The sequence below is a fragment of the Ornithodoros turicata genome, chromosome 5 (genome assembly GCF_037126465.1).
Source record: "Ornithodoros turicata isolate Travis chromosome 5, ASM3712646v1, whole genome shotgun sequence".
In the NCBI taxonomy this organism is placed as follows: domain Eukaryota; kingdom Metazoa; phylum Arthropoda; class Arachnida; order Ixodida; family Argasidae; genus Ornithodoros; species Ornithodoros turicata.
Window position 1 is genome coordinate 47,707,341 of NC_088205.1, and position 25,379 is coordinate 47,732,719.

Sequence of the window (25,379 nt, forward strand, 5' to 3'; positions counted from 1 at the left end):
ACGACCATCTCTATAGAAGTGGTCGTGCCCTAGCGTGATCCAAGTGACTAAAACCGCTAGATTCCTGGCACTCGTTCTGGTGGCAACGGTCACGTGATCCAGCTCGGGCGCCGACCTAACAATTTCCGAGCGCTAGGCCGTGTTGCCATGAAATGACCACCCAAATTTGCCATTAGTGATAACGCTTCGGAAACCATGAGAAGTCAATCGCCTCATTTGACAGCTTCCTTTGCCGTATTGTTTCCGTAGAGTGCTGCCCATGTGCTAAAACTCTCGAAAGTATGCTTGTTCCACATGCGAAATAGAGTCGTCGTCCTCCCTCTGTTGTAATGCTACTAACGCTATCGCATTTCATACGCGTTTGGCACAGCGCCAAAGGGTATTTCTACATCTGTTGTATTTTTATGTGTGTAGCAATAAATGTTCACGCAGATACGACATCGAGTGTAATTCCTCTTACATCAAAAACATCTTTACTGCTCACTTAGAGAAGCAGCATCCAACGCTATACTATAATCTACTAAATTATAAAAAGGTGCGTCGACAATGAGTATTTCAAGCTGACTTTAATGGGAAATTCCTTGCTACGTCACATTGTTGGCTGAATGGGAAACTAGGCTGACCTCCAATTGGTTTCTATAGGTGTTGTTCAGTGCGGTTCCAATTGGACCTCATTGACAGTTACAATGAATTCAAGATTAAAAGCGCTAAAATCTGAACAAGCACGAAATACTGGCGACATACAAAGAGCGCTCTCTGTGTGTCGTCAGTATTTCGTCTTTTTTTCAGATTTTAGCGCTTTTAATCATGAATGCATCCATTCACCAACAGGCCCAAATGACAGTTTTGGACAGTTACAATGATTTCTCATTGAGACCCATTAAATTACAACTGTTTTTTCAATTCAATTTTCAATGAGATTTGTCTACATGATATCCAATTGAATTCCATTAGATTTTCGTGGGATTTTCGATGGCACCATTTCCAGCAGGGCGATTTGGCTGGAATCTCTGCACTAGTTCTGGAAAGTTCCGCGATGGTGTCGTGAGCGTGCGGTGGCCGTTCACACAGTACAAGTGCAGATTTAATACTACTGCTTCGTGGTGGTGGCTTCCAAAACGAAGGAGTGCGAGCAGGTAGAAGGTGGTCGTCTGCAGTCTGTGCCGTGGCCACAGTCACGTTCTTTGTGCTTACCTATCATTTTATACATCGTTAATGTGTGTTATGAATAATTCGCTTCTTCTTATTGCAATATAGTGTTCGCTATGGTTCTGTACTTCTATGCAGCAATGGAGCTACTGAATTCAAACAGCGATGACAAGTTTCATAACGCGTGTATTCTACATGCTTATGCGTAGGTAACGGAAGATCGCAATCGTGTTCCTGGCTACGTCGGGTTGCCACCTGTCTGGATTTCACCCGAACAGGTCGGAAATTCAAGGCTTGCGTTAGATGTCCGGGTGAAGGTGTAATCCGAACGTAAGATGTTCGGAAATTGGCGAAGTCGGGGTAAAAACTTTACGACTTGACTTTTTCGTTTGCGTCATCGTCGCCAAGGATTGAGCGATAGCTAAAATAAGCAATCAAAGCTACGTTATGTCACACAAGATACTGTAGACAACCCCTAATCTATTATTAGAACCCTCCGTACCCTGCCCTCAGATTTCAAGTCTCAAGAATTTGATACGGTCCCTCACAATCCACTTCATCCAATTCAAGACAGGGCCAAAAATTGAGGAAGGCGTTACAGTAACAGCTTCCAATAGAACCCATAGTTTGAGATAGTTCACACAGCACTAGGCACACTGCAAATGAAATTGACTGGACGAATAAAAATGCGATGCTATATATTCCAGGCAAGGGTAGGCATGTATTATAATAGTATTACTGTCATACATTTTGTATTAGTATTACGTATTGTAATACACATTTTCAAAAAAGTATCTGTTAGTATTATAATACCCAAAAATATCTATTACCCACATCACTGTATTTCTTGTTCCCAGTGGGCACTGGCCATTGCCCTGTGTGACTCAGCCGTAAGACGTGCTGATAACAAAGGCCCATGTTCTAGGAAAATGGGCTCGTGTCATTGCATCTTCGCACTGTTCCATTTCCCCCTTTGTCGCTTATCGGCACACTGCAGGGAGATAACAAAGCATGTCGTCAAGACTCTTGCATACATGTTTTGTGAACGTCTCAAACTTGCCATGGGTGACCTGCTCAGGGAGGTGGAATCAGTCTTGGGAAAAGTTACTTGAAAAAGTAACTAAGTTAGTAACATAGTAGCTAAGCTACAAGTACAGTTACTCTCCACAAAGAGTAACTAGTTAAGTTACATGACAAGTAGTTAGTTGCAAACAGCTACAGCTACTTTACAAAGTGGCAAAAAGGACTGGCAAACTTTTATTCTGAATTCTTCACTATTGCAAATATCGACTACTTGTGCAGGTTACACTTGAACGACAGCTACCACCCGCAGTTTGTCTCCGTAAGTCTGCGCCGCTTTATTCCAAAGCGTCGCTACCAATAGAGAACAGCCGTTCAACGGGGGCACTAGACGGGACCAAGCTTGTTCCATATTGCGCTTAGGAGCGCTCACAATGAAACTGTTTTGTTATCAGAGTAATGGTTCCGTTTTACATTGTACCGTACCAAAATCAACTTTCATTTGAGCCCTTTAGCTACAGTGTAAGCGTTGTACGCCTGTGCGAGGGTGTACTTGTAGCATATCCTGGCATAGTGAGGACTCACCACGGGTAGACTCAAAAGGGCCGCCTCCGAATGCGGTGACAGCTGCTCCGTTTTGACATGCCCTTTCCTTTAGAGGTACGGACAGTCGTGTGAGCCACGAATAACAGGCAGCAATTGGGTGGTGAAAAAAAATGCTAAAACATTCCGAAATTATTGCGGAGAAATTACGATTCTGAAAGTAACTAATTATTCAAAAAGGTTACGTTACAGCTGATAGTTACTTTCTTAGGAAGAGTAGTAAGTTACAATTACTAGTTACCTTTCCAGTCACAAGTAACTGTAACAAGTTACTGCTAAGTTTTAACTAAGTTGCTGCCCAAGACTGTGTGAAATACCTCATTTTTGCTGCCACTTCCACCATGGAAAGTCGCACAATTCTGAATTGTATTTTTATTGTTTTCGTGGCGGTTCATGAGGTACCGAGACCCGACGTGCATGGTCGAATGTAATTTTTAAAAAATACGTTAGCACCGCGAATAAACTCTGGCTATGAACGCCGTACAGACGTGGACAGAAGGAGAGATGACAGCAGGAAGGAGTGGCAGACAGGGGGGTTAGTATGTGCCCTGTTACTGTGTGTCCTGTTACTCAAAGCTGCCATCTCTAAGAGTTGTGTTCATCATATCACGTCAACTCTCTTCTGTCAACATAACTGTCTGTTAAAAGCTGGTTATGACCCTCAGTTAATTGCATTCAGGGCACTCAATCTGATGAATAAAGGGGGTTCTGTCACACGTCAGCCTCACGAAAATTCTACAGGAAGTTCTAGCAATTTAGTCGGGGAAACGGGCATTTCGCAGGACGGACATTTTGGTGAAATTTAGTGGTGGCTGTAAATTTTATGGCTAGCTTTTACCTCATACAGGGCATACTTTTTTAAGCTCTGTAAGAAGTGTGACCTAATTCCTGCTAGCTAACCGGTAAGGTGGAGTACGTTGGTCATGTGTCATTCACGTATTATTGTTGTTGCTGTGGTCAAAGTATGGCGCTCGCAAACGTAGCTGCAAATGTAGAAACGGGAAAATGCCCATTGTGTCGGGCACAAGAAAAAAAGAAAAAAGAAAGAAATATTTGCCATTATGTTTCACCATATCCGGACAAGTGTGCAGTTGTCCGACTGGAACTTAAATTTGACCTTCCATTGACTCAACCGGTTGCTCTTTGAACCGCCCCTCCCCCTTTGTCCCGCCTGCAAGGAGAAGACATCTGTACATTTGTGCTCTTTGAGGAATGTCCACCTACTTACGAACTACATAACTGACCTAGGAAGGATCGTGACTGCTGCCCTTTTCGTCGATTGGATCTCGCCGCACGTTGTTACGTTCCTCTAAGCCTGACATGTCAAGTGACGCCATTGGGGGACAGTCCTATCCAAGAACGAAGAAAAACCATCAGGTAGAAACAGGTCAGGTTTTTCATCCTGACTAGCGTAAAGTCGTACTTTCCTGGGCGGTAGTCATGTCAACAGCCGCGTTCAAGTCGAAACAGATATAAACTGCTGCACGACGGCTACGAGTACGTCAAAAGAAAAAGAAAAAAAGGCACAAGGAAAAGGCATGTACGATTAGATTTGTTCTCGAAATTTCGCAGGTTTAATACATATCACGAGCCAGCTCACTCACTAATTACTTACGTATCTACAGAATGTGTGTCGCTTCGTGACTCTTGCTTGAGTTCAAAGGTACTACTTTTCTTTTCTAAATGTATACGCTTACAGGTCTACTGGCAATGCTCCAGGAAGACGGAGTGCAACGCACGTGCCCATACTGTGAACGACCAAGTGATAAAGATGGTGAATAACCACAGCCATGGACCATGCTTGCAGAGGTCCGTAGCATCACTGGTGTACGTCGCCATGAATGAGCGGGCCAGAATGACGGAAGAATCGAATCAACACATCGTAATAATTCGGGGCTTTACGTCGCGAAACAACTGCGATCATGAGCGACGCCACAGCGCTCGGGTCTGTGGATCAATTTGGCTCACCTGGGAGTTCTTTAACGTGCTCCGAAATCTCGACCCACGGCACACCGCATTTAATGTCCCTCGCGGAAGACTGCTTCTCTGAGCAACCTGTATACCCTTCCACTAAGTTACCACCGTCCTCAGCCGGGTTTGAACCCATTATCTTGGGATCAGCAGGCGGATACTCTACCGAATGAAGGCGCCGCCTTCACAGCGGAGCTGCCCGAAGCCACTCTTCCATATATTCCGTCGGGGGAGGCTATAAAGAGAACTTTAGGGTGAGCGTCTAAAACGTCGGCCGTATTGGCTTCGTACTGAAAGCAGTAAAACAAACGAGCTAGACATGCCCAACGCGATGCTTTGTATCTGTCTCCGTCCACCTTTCAAGCAGTCAAGCCGTCAAGTCAAGCCGTTTGGGTACGATACAACGGGGGGTTCTTAATTGCAATGGTAGAAATGCAAGGGTGCAGGCAAGCTGGTACATTGTAAAACGACGATAAAATATGAGACACGGAACAGAAAAGACAGTTCTTAATTGCCCTGTGTGGGTCATGATGGCAGCGTCGAGTAGCGCCTTGGTGTGTTCGCGGTCGGTTACTATCTCTCCGTCTGACTGTTCAAGGGATGGCACAGAGCTGTTTCACTTGATTGCAGATCCATTCCCTGCTAAATGCATGTTTTTGCTTCTTCGTGCACGCGGACAACAGCAAATTCGTTTCGCCCACACCCTCTGCAAGCTACGCGACAAGACTTCTTCGTCCCAAAGATGTACGCAACAAAGCCTGATGGGTCTAGATTCATCCTGCACGATTCTGGGAGTACATCAAGCGACCGCGTCTTAATTTTCTGCAGTCGTGCAATGCTGAATTTCCTTCAGAGCGAAGGCAGGTGGTTTGCCGACGGAACGGTCAAGGTGGTGCCCGAACTTTTTTTCCAACTGTACACAATCCACTGTTCTGTGTGCGGGACAGTTTTGCCAGCAGCAGTCATACTGATGTCTCCCAAGACTGCTGAGAGTTATGAACGCGCCTTTATGACCCTGAAGAACACGTGTGGCATTTTCCAAGTACCATCTACAATACTTGTGGATTTTGAACAGGCTGCCATTGGCGAGGTCTTCAAGAACAGTACAAGGACAGTCCCGATCTAAACATTCATGCTCGCATGATACCCGCATTTGCGCTTGCACCAATGGATGATGTCGTCATTGCATTTAATGAGCTGGCTAGGTTCACCGCTGAATGCCTGCACGTCGTGTCGGGCTATTTCGAAGGTAGGTTCATTGGGAGGCTCACCGCTAATATAAGAAGGCGACTTCGCTTCTATCAGAGTTTTTGAAACCATTATGACACTACCTACAGCCAAAGACAACGTTGAAGTGTGGCACAGGGAATTCCAAGCACACGTGCACTGTTACACGTGCACTGTGCACGAGGGACTATATGAAGTCCCTCCACAATCCGCTTGTAAAGATTGTTTCAGAAGCTTTGGGTAGATGGTGTGGAATAGGATGCCATTCTTCCGGAACAAGCAAATTCCGATTGGAAGACATGATGCTCGGGGATTCCTACTTTACGTCATGTCGCTGTAATGTCGGAACGCATGATTTTCAAGAACAAAGGCGCCTCCTTATCGCTTTTTCGGACCCCAGTTCACACGATTATGGGGCAGCCGTATATGTTAAGATGGGCAATCAAACAATATCGTCAAGTGTTTGTTTCCCCACTAGAAGAGCTCACTCTTTCTGCACTGGAGCTCATGCACGAGGCTCTTTTCGCAGCGAGGCTAGTCAGTTATATCAGAACAGATCTGTATGACTGCACCGTAGACTACCATTTCTCGGTAGATTCTTCGACAGTTCTGAGTTGGATTAGAAATGATCCGCCTCGCTAGAACACGTTTGTGGTAAATTATGTCACTAATCTACAATAATTAATCGATCCTCTAACGCCAAAATACCGCTCAGGAGACGATAATCCCGTGGATTTGCTCACGAGAGGGATCTCTACACGACGTCTTATAACAGAAGAGTGGTGATGGACAGGCATCACATGGCTTAATTTGGAATGTTCTGCGTGGCCCGCTGACGGAGACGTAAATGAAGACAAGAACAAAGAACTACGAAGTTGAACTGTGCGACAGCATTCACATCATACCCTACAACCGATGAACCAGCTCAATGCGGCCATTCTAGACATCCAAAGATTCAGACTTTGGAAAAACGCTTGGATATAACAGCATATGCTCTGCGGTTGGTTGGGAACTGCCAAAATTCACGGCTGCAGCGAGTTGTGGGAGCACTTTCGGATGACGAAGTTCAAAATGCAAAAACGTATTGGATACGTAAAGTACCGGATTAAGCGCACACTGTTCGCGTCAAGGGTGAGTGTTATAGCTCACGAGCATTAAAGAGTGTGCGGTGTTCTATGTACACCGATATATGCGGTGTTCATACATACATACGTTCATTACATACATGCGGTGTTCAACATCTTCAAAACAAGCGGCAAGTAAAACATCCTATCGTTCTGCCTGGTGGACATCATTTTACAGTGTTAGTCGTATGGAAGGCTCGTGAACGAGAGGAGTCTAGAGCACAATCGCAGAAGGTAAGGTATAGAGTTTGGATTCAAAGAGGTCGTCAATCGGTAAAAAGGATTATTAAAAAAAAATATGTGCTCCATATCGAGCTCACCCGGTGGTCGTACCTACGACACCTTTACATCAATTTAGGATTACGGAAAGGCATCCTTTTGAAACGACTGGAGTAGATTTTGCTTGTCCACTATGTGATCGAAGCAACAGTGCTACATAGTCCACAGTGTTGCTTACTTGCGCCACAACTCCCGCTTTCCGTGTGGAAGTTACATCAGCTGTGACAGCTGAAGCGTTTCTGATGACCTTCGAAAGATTCGTTTCCCGACGAGCTTCACCATCTGCAATATACTCAGACAACGCCCGCAGTTCTGACAGAATGCAAGCTGAAATGGTAGCTTGCCTCCAACTGTTCCTGCAGATAATGCCGCGAGCCAACGTTCTGAAGTTCCGGTTCCGGTTCGAAATTCCGGTTTCAGGATACATTGATTCGACGGAGACCATAGTATTTTTTTTTAATTCCGTGTTAGCGCCGCGAAGCAACTGTGGCTATGAGCGGCGTATAGACGTGGACAGATGAAGAGAGGACAGCAGGAAGGAGTGGGGGACAGGGGGAGGAGACCATAGTAAATGGTCAGCGTTTCGGGAACAGTTCAAAGTAATGATTCATGACAACCCGCGGCTGAGCACTTGTGATAAATTTCATTACCTGCGATTACATTTGTCTCACCTTGCTGCGTCTGCGATAGCGGGGTTACCATATCGGTCCCTGTTACGATGAGGCTGTACACCTTCTAAAAGAACGGTTTGGTGATGTGAAGCAAATAGTAGTTAGTATAAATTCTTTGTGGCACTGTTTTCACTCCTAATTAAAGACGGTATAGCGTCACATATTCCAAGTAGGACTTTAAATCATGGACGTGTAAGCGATGAGCCTTGGTTCAACTCAGAGCTACGGGCTTTAATTAAGCGTAGGAAACTTGCATATGTAAAATATAGAAAATCCGGTAGTCACTTCCATCTTTGTAAGTACAAAAAGCTCTGTGATGGGCTTAAAACCAAGGCTAATGAGGCAAAACAAATTTTTCCAGCGGATTAGCTCTGGAATGGACGGAAGAAAGGAATTTTGGAAATTTCTGCGGTCGAGCAGAAGTGATAGGGCAGCAGTACTAGATCTTTTTCATGAAGGCACGTGTATATCAGATAGCACAGAGAAAGCTGAAATGTTTAATTGTTACTTTTCATCTGTGTTTCAATCATGTAACCCAACTGTTCTCCCAGAGACCACTGAAAATATTACCGATACGATGGTACAAATGTCTTAGCTATGAGGGAATTGTGCATCTGTTAGAAAATCTTGATGTTAAAAAAGCAGTGGGACCTGATGAAATATAGCCAGTCATTATGAAACGTTGTGCGTGCGTAATTGCATCATATCTTGTCATTTTGTATAGTAAGTCTTTGCATGACAATGCTATGCCCAGCGAATGGAAATTAGCAAATATTGTCCCTATCTTTAAAGCTGGCATCAGGCATGATGTTGCCAACTATCGTCCAGTTTCTCTTTTTTCTGTGTCCTCCAAGATAATGGAACATATATTTTTTTCGAGTATTATCAAGCATTTGAGTGATCACGATTATGTTTTCAAACCTCAGCATGGTTTTCGACAAGCTTACTCATGTACCACGCAACTAACAGAATTTTACCATGACTTAGTTTCGTCCTATGATAACTCTGTTCAAACACATGTTATTATTGTGGACTTTAAGAAAGCATTTGATATGGTACCGCACGCTTATATATTGCACAAACTTTCTTATTTAGGTATTCATAGAGACGTTTCCCTGTGGCTTAAGGACTATCTGAAAGATAGAGCACATTGCGTAGTAATGCAAGGCCAAAAGTTTATATAATTATAATTGGGTGTTTACGTCGCGAGACAACTGAGATCATGAGCGACGCCACAGCGGTCGGTCTGTGGAAGGCCAAAAGTCTTCGAAGTGTCATGTGCGCTCAGGAGTCCCACAGGGTTCAGTTCTGGGACCTTTACTATTTCTTATTTTTATTAATGATATTACGTTCTCTGTTGGTTCCAAAATTAGGTTATTTGCCGATGACTGCGTATAATATAGAAAACTTAAAACTGCTTCGGATGCGCAAATACTTCAAAATGACATAAATGGCATTGTTTCTTGGTGTGAAGTGGGGTATGAACTTAAACATAAACAAATGCAAAGCAATGAATGTTACAAGAAAAAAGAGTAAGATTCCGTTCTGTTATAGGTTGTGCTCTTCCAACATTAGGCAGGCTAATTTCAAGGCTAAAAGCGATTTTTATACTACAATGATCAGGCCGATTTTAGAATACGCCTGTACAGTATGGGATCCTCACGAAGTTACACTGATTCAAAAACTTGAAAGGGTCCAAAACATAGCTGCAAGAATGATATTTAACTGTATGGGTGCCCAAAATAGTGACTGATTTAAAGGCAACGTTGGGGTGGGATACCTTATCGTTGAGAAGAAGGCAACTGCGACTTAAGTTTTTGGGTGATATCGTAAATGACAGGACTGGTATTTCAAAGGATCTGTGTCTGAGCCCTCCTATGTTTATCCTACCAAGATTAGACCACCACAGGAAGTTGAGGCCCTATCATTGCAAAACAGACGCTTTTAGGCCATTCATTTTTTCCGAAAACTATATACTATCAGTTTTAGTTTGGTTTTCTCAGCTTTGACGCGTGTGATATTGCTGTGATTGCTGTAATGTTATGTTCATGTTCATTTTTCGTTTTTGGACCCCCGGCACTCTATGCCGCAAGGCGATGTAGCGTAACAAGCATAAATAAATAAATAAAAATACAGCAATGACATCTGCAAAAGATACGCAATGTAATTTTTATTGCGTCTGCCGGCGATTTTGATAGGCTCAAAAGTCTTATGATCATGTAGGAATTCAACGAAGCCTTGAAGTCTGTGTACATCATGGGTCGCACGCTGGTGCTGCTACACTGACTGAAATTTGTATGCAAGCTGTTATGCAAGGGGCCGATGCTACGAAGCTTATCTCAAGTGCGAGGTCTAGGAATGACTGGCTATGTGAGTCCACGGTCGAAGAGTATACTCACTGTCATAGCTCGGCGTTTCAGGCCTTCGAAACTCACGATCACAATCACCTGATAAGGCGTGAGTTCGGGCCCTGATACGAACTCACGTGAAGGTCAACATGGCGTAACATCACACCTGCCCTGTTTGCAAGTGTGATGTTATCTGGTGAGTGCACTAATGTGCGGCATGGGCGAGCTCACCGATACGCCATGTCGACCTTCACGTGAGTTCGTAGCAGGGCCCGAAGTCACGCCTTATGAGATGATTTTGATCGTGAGTTTCGAAGGCCGAACATTAATGAACATCCGAGCAAGGTCCCTGACGGGATGCTACACAGAGCATTTCCGTGGAAGATCCAGAAAAGCAAAGTTCGTGGTAACTCGTTACAAGTAACTCGTTACTGTAACTAAGTTCCTTTTTTTGGTATCTTGTAACTTAACTCGGTACTTTTGCGCCGTGGTAACTTTCAGAGGAACTCGTTCCTTTTGCTGGTGACTTTGCCAAAGTAATTTAAGTTAAGTTCCAAGTTACTTTTAACTCGCTTTTTACTCACGTTCACATATTTTCTCGCTCTCTCCGGTTCCTTCATGGCATTTTTTGCCATGAAAGTGATATTCAATCAATTACAGTATTTTATTCAGGAAGTAAGAACCGCTGCCATTGAAACGAAACTGAACCATTGTGCGCCCACAGGGAGTAAGATGCACAGCGTTCGAATAGACCTCTATCAGACAAACGTCATCATGACATTGGTAGACAGACTGATACCGAAACAAATCGGAAGGAGAGGGCTGGGCTCCACGAACGGGCACTCGTTATCTGCTAGAGCCACTAAATTCTCTGGCTCCCATTGAAACAAAAGCAGGACCAAGAGTCACGTCCCTTTAAGACCATGTCGTAATCCCCTCAAGACCGTGGCTTTCAGGCGCGACCTTGTTCACCTCTAGCTTCGAGCGTAGTTCAATTCTACCAAATTTGTGGCGCTGTCGAACACTATGACGTCATTTGTTTACAAACAGGGAGAGGTCTATTGTTGGACATAAATGAAAACGATATAAACGTGTTGCACTCCTCCGCAGGCAACTGAAGGTCTAACTCAACTGCTCATGCGCACTGCACCTGCGTAATGCTATTTTGTATCCGAAGTAACTTGGAAGTAACTTGTTCTACAAGTTCTACAAGTTCTAACTTGTTGTACAACGCGTGCTTGACTTTCGATTGATGTTTTAAATCAACTAAGTAGGAAACACGGGCGTTACCTTGGTTGTAACCTAATACTCCAAGGAATTCCTCACTGCAGTGTTGCTTATCATGAAATTTAATGAAACTTAGGCATCTCGCCCTACATTTCGACTGAGATGCTAGGAGGACTCTCGCACATGCGGGAGTTCGCAAGACAAGTAATATATAGTATATGTTTTATCTGCGAAAGGAAATATGCCACTGCCGCATATTTCTATCAAAGTGCACAGGACATTTCATATTGCTTTTTATACAGCGGCACCCATTCTCCATCATCGAAAACAATCGAAGAGGAGAAACGGAAAATGACAAGGTGGTGGCCAAGGTTGAAAAACTGCAAAAAAGAGAGTTGGTTTCTACTGTAAACATCTGCTTACTTCTAAAAGATATTCACTATAGCTACATATGCAGAAGAACATGATCCTATAGTGCTCCTGTGACTTTTTGTCCCCAGATGTTGTCCCAGGGATCATCTCTGGAGTCTCATTCTAACACTTGTCTAACAAATTGAGGATCCTGTGGGGATATTCCCAGGATGTCATTTTTGTCCCACAGTGACTTCCTCAGGATGAGTGAGGGATGTCAGCGTGTTCTTGGGGAAGAGAGTTGTTTATTGTACGAGTACCAAGTGTGGACTGCCCTTAGACAAAGCCCGCCTGGAGAGATAAACAAGGATGGGAATATGAGAAGCGAAAGCCTTGAACTCGCCGTGCGAACACGCGGTGCGAAGATGAGTCAACGACTGGGCTCGAGTGCAAAATACCTCACAGTAAACTCACTGCCGTCTTTAAATTGAAGATAGTCGCCGGGCACTCCTCCTTCGGGAGGGAATTCAGTTCTGTTGGACTACGGGTATGGCTTGCAAAAGTCACCTGACAAAGAGCAGATTCTGAGAACTACACCAAAACGACTATAACTATTGGTTTGGAAACTTATTTATTTATTTTATTTTATTTATTTATAAAATACTACAAACCCTGAAAGGGTCCAAGTAGGAGGGGCACAGAAAGTCCAAAATAATTTACAACAAGACACATACGTCACATCATGTAACTGCTTTTACGCCTTTCACAAATGCCGTGACAGAGCGGTGTGAGACCTGAGCAGATGACAAAGAATTCCATTCTTCGACGGTTCGAGGAAAGAACGAATATTTAAAGCAGTCAGTCCTGCAGTCAGTCCTGCACTGGAATGGTTTGAGTGTGCGCTGATGACTTAGCCGTGTTGAACTTGTATGTCTTTACAGCAAAAGACATATGCACACATATTTCACATGTTTTCACATCGTAGTGCGACCCTGAGCGAAACAACGGCAGCAAACGCGTTCTACATCCCTCCGTGCTTCCTTCTTTCACGCTAACAACGTAAGGAGAACAACCTTCCCAATTTACTAAGAATGGTTTCATGGGAAAAGTCGTTCACATCAACCAAAATGTGCTTCAGCTTATGTCAGGTATATTTTCAGTAATCTTCAAATAGCATTCAGACTGTGCATTCATGACTAACGTTTACTCTGCTCAGCTATTTAAGTTTACCGGCCTCGTTTTATGGATGCAGTGCCCACGCAGTTTTCCCCTGTACCACGAACTCACTTGATGGCTTAGGCTTACCCCATTACGTAGTGTACAAGTTTGTAGCATGGAAAGAACAGAAATCGCCTTTGTCTTTTCTAACGGAAAAAGACAATAATAAAAATTGATCAATCCTCCAAATACTTAGCCGTCAAGATTTCGTGTGCAGTTCTTCTGTCCGCTGCTGCATGTGTACTATAGTTTACACCATTTCTGACTCAGTCAAGCAGGGCAGCCGCATCTGCACACCACTTTCGCGAGTCCCAAAGCGTGATTGAAAGTATAATGTTTGGGTCGCCGACTGCGTGGGGGCTTGGGGGGCTGACCCCAGGAACTTTCCCAAGGGAGTCGCGCCCCTCAGGCGTCACCCAGCTGACACTCAAAATGAACGTTTCGAGGTTGGTTGGTTTGGGGTTGGTTTCGAGGGATATCCAACTAATAGCATGCTTCATGCGAGTGAACTTGAAAATCTTGTGAAAATTTGCCTGTTGACACGGAACCCCAGACGCCCTGCCCGCCCTCTGTGCATCGAAGGGGTGTGGGCGAGTACCCTGTAACGTTTGCCTAGCGAAGGAGGGGTGGGCGTTTTGTCCCAGCCCCGTCCAGTAGAGTGAAAACTTGAAAATCACGATTCTGTGCGGTTGTGGTGGTTTTGATGGCGTCTTGCCCCTGATGGACTCGTTGCTTTGGACAGCGCCACGACTGTAGCCAATATGACATGAAGTGAGAAGCGTTTGAAGAAGTGCTCGTAGTGTGTAGCCCAATGGCAGTGTGCATTGCAGGTAGCGTTCATGTTCCGAATGCTAATTGGATGTTCTTAGTAAGGAGACCGTTATACTACTATAATGTTTCCAAATATTGTTTATTGTGTTTTGATATTTGCCCAAGACGTCACACGAATTTCAACGCCCCGTACTTCACTTCCCAGTTCCCACTCGATGACAACTGACGCGACGTCGAGGGACGTCGGGAGAGAGCACGTTTTTCGTTCTCACTACGGAAAGCTTGCCGCTATGTCGCGCCCATAACGAGACTCCTTCTGGATATTTCCTCAGTCCGCTCTACTTTTAGTGTGTTCGGTGAATCCTTCATGAAGTGAGCGCGAATTTATCCTCATGTCGATGTTTCTGCACCTCATCACGTTTAACATTCAATTATCTTAATTGCGCAGGCGTCGGATAATCAAAGTAATGCGAAAAAACTGCCGCGACAACGGCGGAAACGAAAACCAGCAGACGAAAAACGAGAAGGCGCGACTTGGACATGTCACCACATTGGCCAAGAGAAGTTCGGTCTCGCGGGCTCTCGCGAACGCCGTGGAGATATTTGGCATGTCGAACTTTTTGGCTCGGCGTCACTCCTCTCAGAACGCCGGATATGCGAGTCTTCTTCCGCCGCCAGCAAGCGACGTTGCGTCGGGCGTCATGAAGTGGGAACTCGGCATTAACTTATGATTTGTCTTTCAGGTATGGTATGATTCGTTATCACAAGCCTACCACGCCGTCCTGAACCAAGAAGCATGGGCTATAGTCTACTTCAGGAATGGCTTCGAAAGCGCTGTAACACAAAAGTACGCCCTCCTAACAATGTTAACTAAGATATGTAAGATCGGTGAGCTTAAAAGATATATACCATCAAGATATGTCGCGTTGCGATAAATAAAAAGAGAAAGGAAAATATTTTTCGCTGGAGCAAATGCACAATCTGTAGTCACTGTATGAGCAAACCCACGCATATGTGCAGCGAAACACTCACTGCACGATAGCAGTGATTAAAAATCTAGTTGTCAACGTAAAGGGTAGCACCACGGTCCTTCCATACTCCTGGTCATGCAACTCCTCGTCATGATTGTCACGCTGTTGTGAGTGATGATATCGTTCGCATGGAAATGCTTGGCATACACGCGTGTGTTGGGGGAGTCGAAACTGAAGTCTCCAGTCGCGGAATGGCACACTTTCACGCATTCCTCAAAGTTTTGTCGGTAGGAAATGCGAACACGGACACATGTTCTTTGCCTGACCGGTACCCGGAATTGCAGAACGGCACACAACAGTATTTGGGTATGATTCTTTCACGGACGTAGTGCGAGAAAGACAGGCCGCAACAGCTATGAGCCGGTTGGAGCCGCGCCCCTAGTACCGAGAGCGCCTCCCTGGAGGTCGCTCCTCGCCCTAGAACAACCTCTCCCATAGCGTTACGACTGAGTTAGGTGACCAGGAGTATAGAAGGACCGTGGTAGCACCAAGAAAAGCGTCGCTTCACGCTGACTGAAGATTGTGAAATATAATAAAGAAACCGATGACACCGACCTTCCTCGATGAAGACCACGTCTCATCCAATGACACACGACCTTCCTAACAGTATCATTTGAACTATGGATAATGTTGGACACAAGAACGGGCACGACGTAGCGTCCGTCATGTTTAAATGATTTTTATGAATCAAGTGCAAACGCACTAATGTACATCAGCCCCTTTCTTTTGATCAATCCTGCCACAATAGGTTCAACGAATTTCTGAATGTGCCACCTGAGACGCATGAAAAGTCAATGATTGATATCTACATGGACTCAACAGGTGACACCGTCCTCATTAAAGCACCGATGGCTCTAAGTGACCTGTCTTTGGAATTTTCAGATTTTGAAATACGAGGCACACTACTCAAAGTCTTTATGGACGCGTACAAGGGATTCGTCGTGCACGCCGTCAGTAATCACTTTAGGTTCAACATCTCTGTCGACGGCATTCGGGTAAGCAAGTTGTGTCACCAAGCGGCACACGACTATTATAGTCGCTTAGGTAAATGCGCACGCATAGTACAGCTTGGGACAAAAGTTTACGGAACACGGCACTGGCGAATTCCTTCATCGGAGCGGCCCCCCAATGACACGTTTTGTGGGACACCCTGTATAGTCAAGGACTTACAGCAAATATACCAAAATGTAGGTTGGTTGTTACAGCTCAACCCATATAAGCCCTCAAGTCGTGATAGAAATCCCGGCAAGGTGTCCGACAAGGTCCTGAGGAACGCTGTTCCAGTCCCCAGTGATGGCCACTAACTACTTCTACAGTAGTTTAACTATAACTACTAACTACTTTGCAACGGAGTAGTTTAACAAGTAGTTCAACTACTTTTCGGTGGAGGTAGTTAAAACTACTTCTTTAACTAACTACTTAAAGGGACAGTCGCATCGACCACAGATCGATTCCGAAACCACAGTGAAATGAGATTCCCCGTCCTTCACTGACCATGACTCCGAATGTCCCGTTCCGATCGACGGAATACTTTTTGCATAATTCGTGTGTAAGCGGCGCTACAGCAGACGACGGAAGCGGGCGTCAAGCGGAACTCCCTGCTGAGAATCTTTAGCAACGTCACATGGAATCTGACCAATAGGAACGCGGCGAGCCAGAGGAGTCCCCGCGGCTTGCAGCTTGCATGAGCAAGGTCAGGGAGACGAAGGCGAAGGCACATACGGAGATGGCGGACTCGGAACGCGGAAGTGGCGAATCGTGCTGTTCAAATGCCTTTAATAATAGCTCCCGTGACGAATATACATGTTTGATGACGGCCCATATTCGACGGATCCGCTTCCTCTGCAAGTCGCTGGTGATGTACGTGCCGCAGCTGCGTTAACGCAACAGAACGAGCCTCAGGAACACTGCTTTAGGTACGTTCATGATCGGAGTGATCAATACTTAATTCCGTGACATTCACACTACGACGCAGGAAACAATCCAAGTGTTTGTGCGGCGTCTGTGTTCCTCAGGAACTGGATGAGTACCTATATGCTGCAGTGCTGGTGAAGTGGTAGAGTTGTGCAATGACGGCACGCACCACACGCACGCATCACACTTTGTTCCCAGCTCCCTGTCATCGGCCAGAACTTCTAGTGGTGTATCTACCGCAGTATTTCAGCGACGATCACAGTCTTCGCCTACTGTGCCCACGATAAATAGACACGTCGAGCAATCCTTATTTTCGTAGTTGTCGTCGTTGTTTGCACACACGACGGATGCCCCATGAAAGTTACGAAGGCTCTAACCAACTGTGCAACTCAAGGGCCGGGTTAGAATTAGAATGATTGTCAGGAAATTAACTATGCTACGTGTTTAGGAAAGTGTCCTTTCTTTTTACAGCTACGTCAGGTTCACTGCTTATTGTGTGTTTACAAGCTGAGTTTGGAGATTCCTTGGACCGAAAAACAGACGACAGATACCTGGGTGTGTCGTCCGCATGATTCGCCAACGTTTTTCCATCCTGGTCCTATCAGGACTATCATCTTTAGTGTGCCTCATTTCCTGTTCACACCTACACCATAATAGACTTGCGTAGTTTCCAATTGAGAAGTGTGAAACAGAATCTGTGTTACCACAGTAATCCCGAGAAGTGCAAAGGAATAGGCAGGAGCAATACACTACCTGGCCATAAGTGACAGTTATACTTTTAATGATAGTGTAATGCTTCTTATCGTTGGCAGTATTATAGCATGTGAGGGATATAACACGTCAAATAATTTCAGGTAACGTTTCATAACTCACTAATGGTACAGTTACACCTCATTATCATAGTAAGTGATACATCTGTCTGGGAATGTCCAAAATTTGTCATTCCCACGGAAGATTGTTCTGCCTTGATACAGCAAAACAAATTTTGATACCTGCCACTGATCCAATTTTTTAGCACCACTGTCTTGAAAACAGCTTTCAAGACTGTAACTTCAGAGATCCTTGGCAGAGCTTTACCTCTTGTCTATGTATTATAATAATTATTATAATGACAGGCAATAAGTTACGCAAATGTGAATAAATCTTTGTGTTGACTGAGTGTTGTCCATTCAAGAGCCATTGCACAAGTCCACATCCAACTCTTCACGCACAGATATTTATTATTTGCTATGCACAGACAGTTATCAGCGTGCACCACACTGGCAATGTCCCTTGGGATCTGAAGCGGGGACTCACAAAAATAAAAAATAAACAGTTTTGTAAGTACTTCAATTGCAATGAAAATGGGACGATTGGACAGTAAATTGGACGGTTTCATTATAACAGTGGTACACAGGAAAAAAACTTGGGGTGTTGGGGGGGGGGGGGGGGGGATCTGGATCGATCTCTGGGCATAACCAAGTGTAAAATTTTAGAAGGGTTAGTACATCCTGAAATGGCCCTCATGCCTCAGACCCCACTACTCGATTAATGCACCTCCCTTTTACAGTAAGAGGCCTCTTACTATCTACGGCATATCCTATCAAAGCTCACAGGACAGCAAATTTGGCCAATGCTTATGTGACAGTGCCTCGTAGAACATGCAGGTTTTCTGTTGAATTGACACTACATCTCTGGTAGCCCCTTTAATGTCTGGAGGAAGGTGCATCATTTTACATTTAACCAGCAGTAATGTATAGCATTGCAAAAAAGGAAACAAGGGCTTAATCTCAACGCTGCATCATTCATCATCTCACAATAGCGTTGTTGTTGTCAGCCTCTGCACAAAGATTTGGGTGGACCTGAAATTGACCTTTTTTTTTTTTTTTCATTTCCTGCTGTCAAGTTATTTTGTCTTGGCATGTAGCTGTGAGATTTCAGTAGAAGCCATGAAGTCATTCTCTTTACTTCTTGAACTTGGATGAAGAAAGCACTGTTCTGGAAGATCCTAGTTTGTCAGAGGCGTCGTAAAGGCATTAGTGTAAAAAGCAGGTCTCTCAGCAAAATTGCCGTGCACACACGTACATTGTTTGATGCCGTTTCATGGATGGATGGGACTTGATCAGCAGCACCTGGTCCTTCTATAACACAGATAACACAGAACGTCAAAAGTGCACCTCAAGTTGGCTACGACAACCGCAAAAACCGCCGCCCTACAGCACACAAACAGTTCACAAACAGAGAGATAAAAGGTAACTGGGAAGTGGGTTATGGCGCTTATGTTACGGACAGAGGTACTGTTTGTATAGTGCCTGTTTCTAACACCAGCACAGAAACAGCGTCAGTTCTTCCTTTTAGTGATTGGGGTGCATAGTTTGCGAATTGTTCTGTGTCCAAAAATTGTAAACACATTATATGTATTTAAGTAATATACGTACCACTTGCGCTTGACCCTGTCGAACTGCCTGCAGCTGTAATACACATGAAAACCAATCATGTCTACCACATTCCACAAAAGTCACAGGTTCAGTAACAGTGAAAGTTTCATGATAACGCGTCCGACAACGAGAAAAGTCAATCACGTTCATATGAATGACATCACTTGAACTTGTTTATTGTATTTTATTTATCTAGTTATTAATCATAGGTTAGGGGATACCTTACGTTGTACCGATTTCGTCTTTTGCTGCTAAGTTACTCACGCGCAAGAGTGACAGACCCGATTGGGAAACTACATAGACATTGTGACTTACTGTCGAAGTTGCTGGCTCGCTTTGTTCGTGGAACACTGTCGGAACGGCGTCAAGTTTCAATTCGTTCCTTTTTTGTGTCAATCCAAGTTGCACTTCCATGATGTTCTCATCCAGATACACATTATCGGTGAAATGCGAGGAGCATACACGGACAGCATGAACACTCCTTGCTTCATCTGGATACCCGCTAGTGATGTAGCTGCTTCCAACTTTCGCTTCGTCTGGGGTCTGGCTGTAGCTGTATCCTTGGCGTGCGAAATCAAACATCGAGGTTTTCGAAGGAAGTTTTCCTGGAGTCGGGAACGCTGCGTCGGTTTCCAAACGACATCCCACGCCAAGGATGCAAGCGTAGCGATAGTATCCGAGTCACTAGAAAGTGTCACATGTGAATACGGGCGACGTGCCGGAAAAAAACAAAGCAGCCCCAGACTTGGCGGCAGACGACAGCGTCCTTCACAGCGGATTAGCCAGATTCGACCTTGCGTCACGCGATGTTGTTGGCGCTGGCGCTTTCGAGGATCAAAACGAAACCGGATCTTTTAAATTCGATTCCTCATCACCCGGTCCGTTTTGGAAGGAGAAAATTTGGCAAATAGCTCGTGGTAGTGTACCGAACACATTGGTATTGGATTCGTAACCACGGTTCCGGATGCGACAGTCCCTTTAACGTTATCCATCAACACCAATCCCATTCTATAGTTTTCTTGGACACCTAAATATGAATGGCAAGCAGTGATAAAAGTGAAGAGTTAGTACACATGCACGGCACAATTGCTCTGCACCTCTGTTCTCATCAAACATGTAGCTCAAGGTAAAAGTCGGAAGCACAATCGTGCCGTAAAGCTTGCGGCAAAATCGGAAGTAGTTGGCGCCTGCAATAACCTAACTACTGTAGTTAACTACTCGAAACAGTAGTTTAACTAGTAGTTGCCACTACATTTCTGCAAGTAGTTGATAACTACTTTTTAACTACAATCAGATAACTAGTAGTTTAACTACATGTAGTTAACTACTGGCCATCACTGCCAGTCCCTGATTGCCAAAGAAGTTTTTGGCGATGGATTCTATTCCTTGTATACAGCGAGGGTCTGTGGGTCATTTCAGAAGGCGACTCACAGCGAGTGTATCGGTTATAGACGAATCTTATCGCCTTTTCTAACTTATGCCCACTGGATGGGTTTCTGGGTACCACACAGACTTGTGTCCTTTACTAAAAAAAAAAAAAAAGAATTGATTACCGTTACCGTTACTCTTCTAGCAAAAGTAATTGATTATCGATACGAATTACTCGACTCAAAATATAATTGAGTAACGAGTATAAAAGTACAGCATGGTGGAAAAGCGCACAGACGACACGGACAAAAAGGAGACGACACCACTTGCGCTACTCACAACTCTATATTTAATCAAAAGCCACAAAAACACAAAAACACGCACATCGCAACGCCCCTTACGGCAGCAACAGCCTTCAGTCAGGGTCATCCCAAACAGCGATAAGAGGCCTCCACCCGCTGCTATCAAGGAAGAAAATCTCCCTCTCCGATAATGTTACCGATGCCTGACTCACACACTTAACGCCCATCTTACTGATAGCATAGGCCTCTACTAATTCTCTAGTCAAAGCATTAGAGGACACCGCAACAACTACAGTGTCTTGAAAAATCGGGTTGCACACACATCTACTGCAATGCAACGCAAGATGACCAGAGGGTGTGCCTCCCAAGGATGAAGCATGCTCTCTGAGCCTTATATTGACGCACCGACCCGTCTGGCCTATATAACATCGACCACATGAGAGGGGGATACTGTAGATCACACCCAGCCGACAGGACACAAAAGGCTTAACATGCTTGACATCACATATAGGCTTCCGTGCCGGAGACTTGACAATCGCCGGTAACTTGCTCAGCTTAAAGGGGGCTGAAAACAGCACATTAACACCAAAACGTTCCCCAACCTTCTTTAGGTTATGAGACAGAGAGTGAACATACGGGACGACAAGGAACTTCTTGCGCCTAGACTCTCCCTCCTGGTCAGTAACAGTTTGACACTTAAACCCCCTCAGTAACTTGTCACAGACACTCTGGAGCAAAGACACTGGGTATCCGTTCTGAAGAATGCGGTCACACTGCTGAGTGTACGCCTCAGCAACCTTGTGCAAACATGACTTATTAAGAGCTGCAACAATACAAGACCTAACAATTCCTCTTTTTACGATCTTAGAGTGCCCTGATTCAAAAGGCAGCAACGCCTTTTTCGACCTTGGGGAAAAACCCCAGCACAGGTGATCCTTACTAGACCACAACCTAAGATCTAAAAACCTGAGGACCCCTTCCACAGCAACTTCGCTCGTGAACTTCAGGCCAACACCGAAGCGATGAAACACATCTATCACCTGCCGAGCCCTATCCTCACAGACGTGCACCTCCCCCAAAGCATCAAGCGGCAAAAGCACTAAATAGTCATCCACATACCTGAAAACCCGTTTTACCCCCACCACTGTGGGCAACACACCCGACACTTGAGAGTCAACCTCAGTTAGAAAAACGTCACTCAGTACAGGCGCAACTGAAGAGCCGATGCAAATTCCCTTCTTTTGCACATAGAAGCCAGCCCCATCCGTAACAATCGTAGACGAAAGATAGCACTTCAACAGCTCCAAGAAACCGTCAACGGTAGTGCCACAGTTGTTTTGGAACTTCACACTCCCATGTGCCTCAATGCGACCCCTGGTGATCCTGAAGAGCGGTTCATGAGGTATTGAATAATAAAGATCTTCGATGTCAATAGACATTAGGCTCACTCCTCCTTTCTCAAAGGCCCGTATACCTTCAATGACCTCACTTGAGCCACGAACCAAGAACGGGTCCGGGAGGTCGACCTCTGAGAGATGACGCTGTAAGTACCGAGATACCACCTCCTGCCAGGTGCTCCTCTCCGACACGATAGACCTCAAAGGACACCCTGGTTTATGCGTCTTGGCCGAGAAGAAAATCTCCAGAGACAACTTGGGCCGTTTTTTGATACCATTAACAAGCGCCTTAAGCTCCATTCCATCACAAAGGCCGAGCATCCTGGTACGCATCTTTTTGACCGTCGAGGCCTGTACATCTTTAAAATTCTTCTCAAGCGCCAGAACCTTCCGGTCTTGAAAAGAGGACTCAGACATAACCACGAATCCTCCTTCTTTGTCGGATGTGAGTAAGGCCAAGTTCGAAGTTCTAACAAAGTGAGTCACTCCCTGAATGTCGACACTTTTTCTGTTACTGGTTGATGACCTTTCCAACACGTGTACTCCCTCCTGTACACACCGATCGGAAATGTTCTCCTCAGTCCGTCTGGCAATAGAGCGCACCCACGTGAGAGCCTCCGGAGCCTGAACCCTCGGAGGAACACAGAACTTCGGACCCCTCTCAAGGACACCTCTGACAGAGGACGGGACATCCACATCTCCTAAGACAACCAAACGATTGCCCTGACGACACTTGTTCAATACAGAGTCCTTAGCTGAACGAAGATACCGAAGGGTCGGCTTCCAGAAGACCTCAGTCAAAACCACTGCCTCCTGGAACCACTGCCTCCTGCTGGCCTGGAAGCCGACCCTTCGGTATCTTCGTTCAGCTAAGGACTCTGTATTGAACAAGTGTCGTCAGGGCAATCGTTTGGTTGTCTTAGGAGATGTGGATGTCCCGTCCTCTGTCAGAGGTGTCCTTGAGAGGGGTCCGAAGTTCTGTGTTCCTCCGAGGGTTCAGGCTCCGGAGGCTCTCACGTGGGTGCGCTCTATTGCCAGACGGACTGAGGAGAACATTTCCGATCGGTGTGTACAGGAGGGAGTACACGTGTTGGAAAGGTCATCAACCAGTAACAGAAAAAGTGTCGACATTCAGGGAGTGACTCACTTTGTTAGAACTTCGAACTTGGCCTTACTCACATCCGACAAAGAAGGAGGATTCGTGGTTATGTCTGAGTCCTCTTTTCAAGACCGGAAGGTTCTGGCGCTTGAGAAGAATTTTAAAGATGTACAGGCCTCGACGGTCAAAAAGATGCGTACCAGGATGCTCGGCCTTTGTGATGGAATGGAGCTTAAGGCGCTTGTTAATGGTATCAAAAAACGGCCCAAGTTGTCTCTGGAGATTTTCTTCTCGGCCAAGACGCATAAACCAGGGTGTCCTTTGAGGTCTATCGTGTCGGAGAGGAGCACCTGGCAGGAGGTGGTATCTCGGTACTTACAGCGTCATCTCTCAGAGGTCGACCTCCCGGACCCGTTCTTGGTTCGTGGCTCAAGTGAGGTCATTGAAGGTATACGGGCCTTTGAGAAAGGAGGAGTGAGCCTAATGTCTATTGACATCGAAGATCTTTATTATTCAATACCTCATGAACCGCTCTTCAGGATCACCAGGGGTCGCATTGAGGCACATGGGAGTGTGAAGTTCCAAAACAACTGTGGCACTACCGTTGACGGTTTCTTGGAGCTGTTGAAGTGCTATCTTTCGTCTACGATTGTTACGGATGGGGCTGGCTTCTATGTGCAAAAGAAGGGAATTTGCATCGGCTCTTCAGTTGCGCCTGTACTGAGTGACGTTTTTCTAACTGAGGTTGACTCTCAAGTGTCGGGTGTGTTGCCCACAGTGGTGGGGGTAAAACGGGTTTTCAGGTATGTGGATGACTATTTAGTGCTTTTGCCGCTTGATGCTTTGGGGGAGGTGCACGTCTGTGAGGATAGGGCTCGGCAGGTGATAGATGTGTTTCATCGCTTCGGTGTTGGCCTGAAGTTCACGAGCGAAGTTGCTGTGGAAGGGGTCCTCAGGTTTTTAGATCTTAGGTTGTGGTCTAGTAAGGATCACCTGTGCTGGGGTTTTTCCCCAAGGTCGAAAAAGGCGTTGCTGCCTTTTGAATCAGGGCACTCTAAGATCGTAAAAAGAGGAATTGTTAGGTCTTGTATTGTTGCAGCTCTTAATAAGTCATGTTTGCACAAGGTTGCTGAGGCGTACACTCAGCAGTGTGACCGCATTCTTCAGAACGGATACCCAGTGTCTTTGCTCCAGAGTGTCTGTGACAAGTTACTGAGGGGGTTTAAGTGTCAAACTGTTACTGACCAGGAGGGAGAGTCTAGGCGCAAGAAGTTCCTTGTCGTCCCGTATGTTCACTCTCTGTCTCATAACCTAAAGAAGGTTGGGGAACGTTTTGGTGTTAATGTGCTGTTTTCAGCCCCCTTTAAGCTGAGCAAGTTACCGGCGATTGTCAAGTCTCCGGCACGGAAGCCTATATGTGATGTCAAGCATGTTAAGCCTTTTGTGTCCTGTCGGCTGGGTGTGATCTACAGTATCCCCCTCTCATGTGGTCGATGTTATATAGGCCAGACGGGTCGGTGCGTCAATATAAGGCTCAGAGAGCATGCTTCATCCTTGGGAGGCACACCCTCTGGTCATCTTGCGTTGCATTGCAGTAGATGTGTGTGCAACCCGATTTTTCAAGACACTGTAGTTGTTGCGGTGTCCTCTAATGCTTTGACTAGAGAATTAGTAGAGGCCTATGCTATCAGTAAGATGGGCGTTAAGTGTGTGAGTCAGGCATCGGTAACATTATCGGAGAGGGAGATTTTCTTCCTTGATAGCAGCGGGTGGAGGCCTCTTATCGCTGTTTGGGATGACCCTGACTGAAGGCTGTTGCTGCCGTAAGGGGCGTTGCGATGTGCGTGTTTTTGTGTTTTTGTGGCTTTTGATTAAATATAGAGTTGTGAGTA

General features: G+C 45.4%; 2 protein-coding genes across 3 annotated transcripts in view; one reads left to right on the top strand and one right to left on the bottom strand.

Moving 5' to 3' along the window:
* LOC135395988 (ABC transporter G family member 20-like) overlaps positions 1-25,379 on the top strand; it is a 255,295-nt gene that overhangs the window by 133,838 nt on the left and 96,078 nt on the right. The window contains exons 10-12 of one of the 2 annotated variants that reach the window (XM_064627066.1): positions 14,703-14,806; positions 15,739-15,812; positions 15,873-15,985. The exons of the other annotated variant lie outside the window; for it this stretch is intronic. Coding sequence (XP_064483136.1) covers positions 14,703-14,806; positions 15,739-15,812; positions 15,873-15,985 — 291 coding nt within the window. The remainder of the gene's footprint in view (positions 1-14,702; positions 14,807-15,738; positions 15,813-15,872; positions 15,986-25,379) is intronic. 2 annotated transcript variants of the gene reach the window in all.
* Positions 18,105-20,286, bottom strand: LOC135395987 (uncharacterized). The gene is made up of 4 exons (XM_064627065.1): positions 19,637-20,286; positions 19,322-19,354; positions 18,969-19,024; positions 18,105-18,891 (listed from the first exon to the last, which is right to left on the bottom strand). Exons 1-4 carry the CDS (start codon positions 19,901-19,903, stop codon positions 18,717-18,719), a joined length of 531 nt encoding a protein of 176 aa, XP_064483135.1. The 5' UTR covers positions 19,904-20,286; the 3' UTR covers positions 18,105-18,716.

What these genes read in the sequence shown, in the direction of transcription:
- LOC135395987 (XM_064627065.1), bottom strand. Translation starts at nt 19,903, where the DNA reads ATGTTTGATTTCGCACGCCAAGGATACAGCTACAGCCAGACCCCAGAC. An exon ending in GACAGGGTCAAGCGCAAGTG is followed by an intron (nt 19,025 to 19,321) that starts GTACGTATATTA and finishes TCTGTGTTATAG; the next exon opens with AAGGACCAGGTGCTGCTGAT. An exon ending in ATGAAACGGCATCAAACAAT is followed by an intron (nt 18,892 to 18,968) that starts GTACGTGTGTGC and finishes CTGACAAACTAG; the next exon opens with GATCTTCCAGAACAGTGCTT.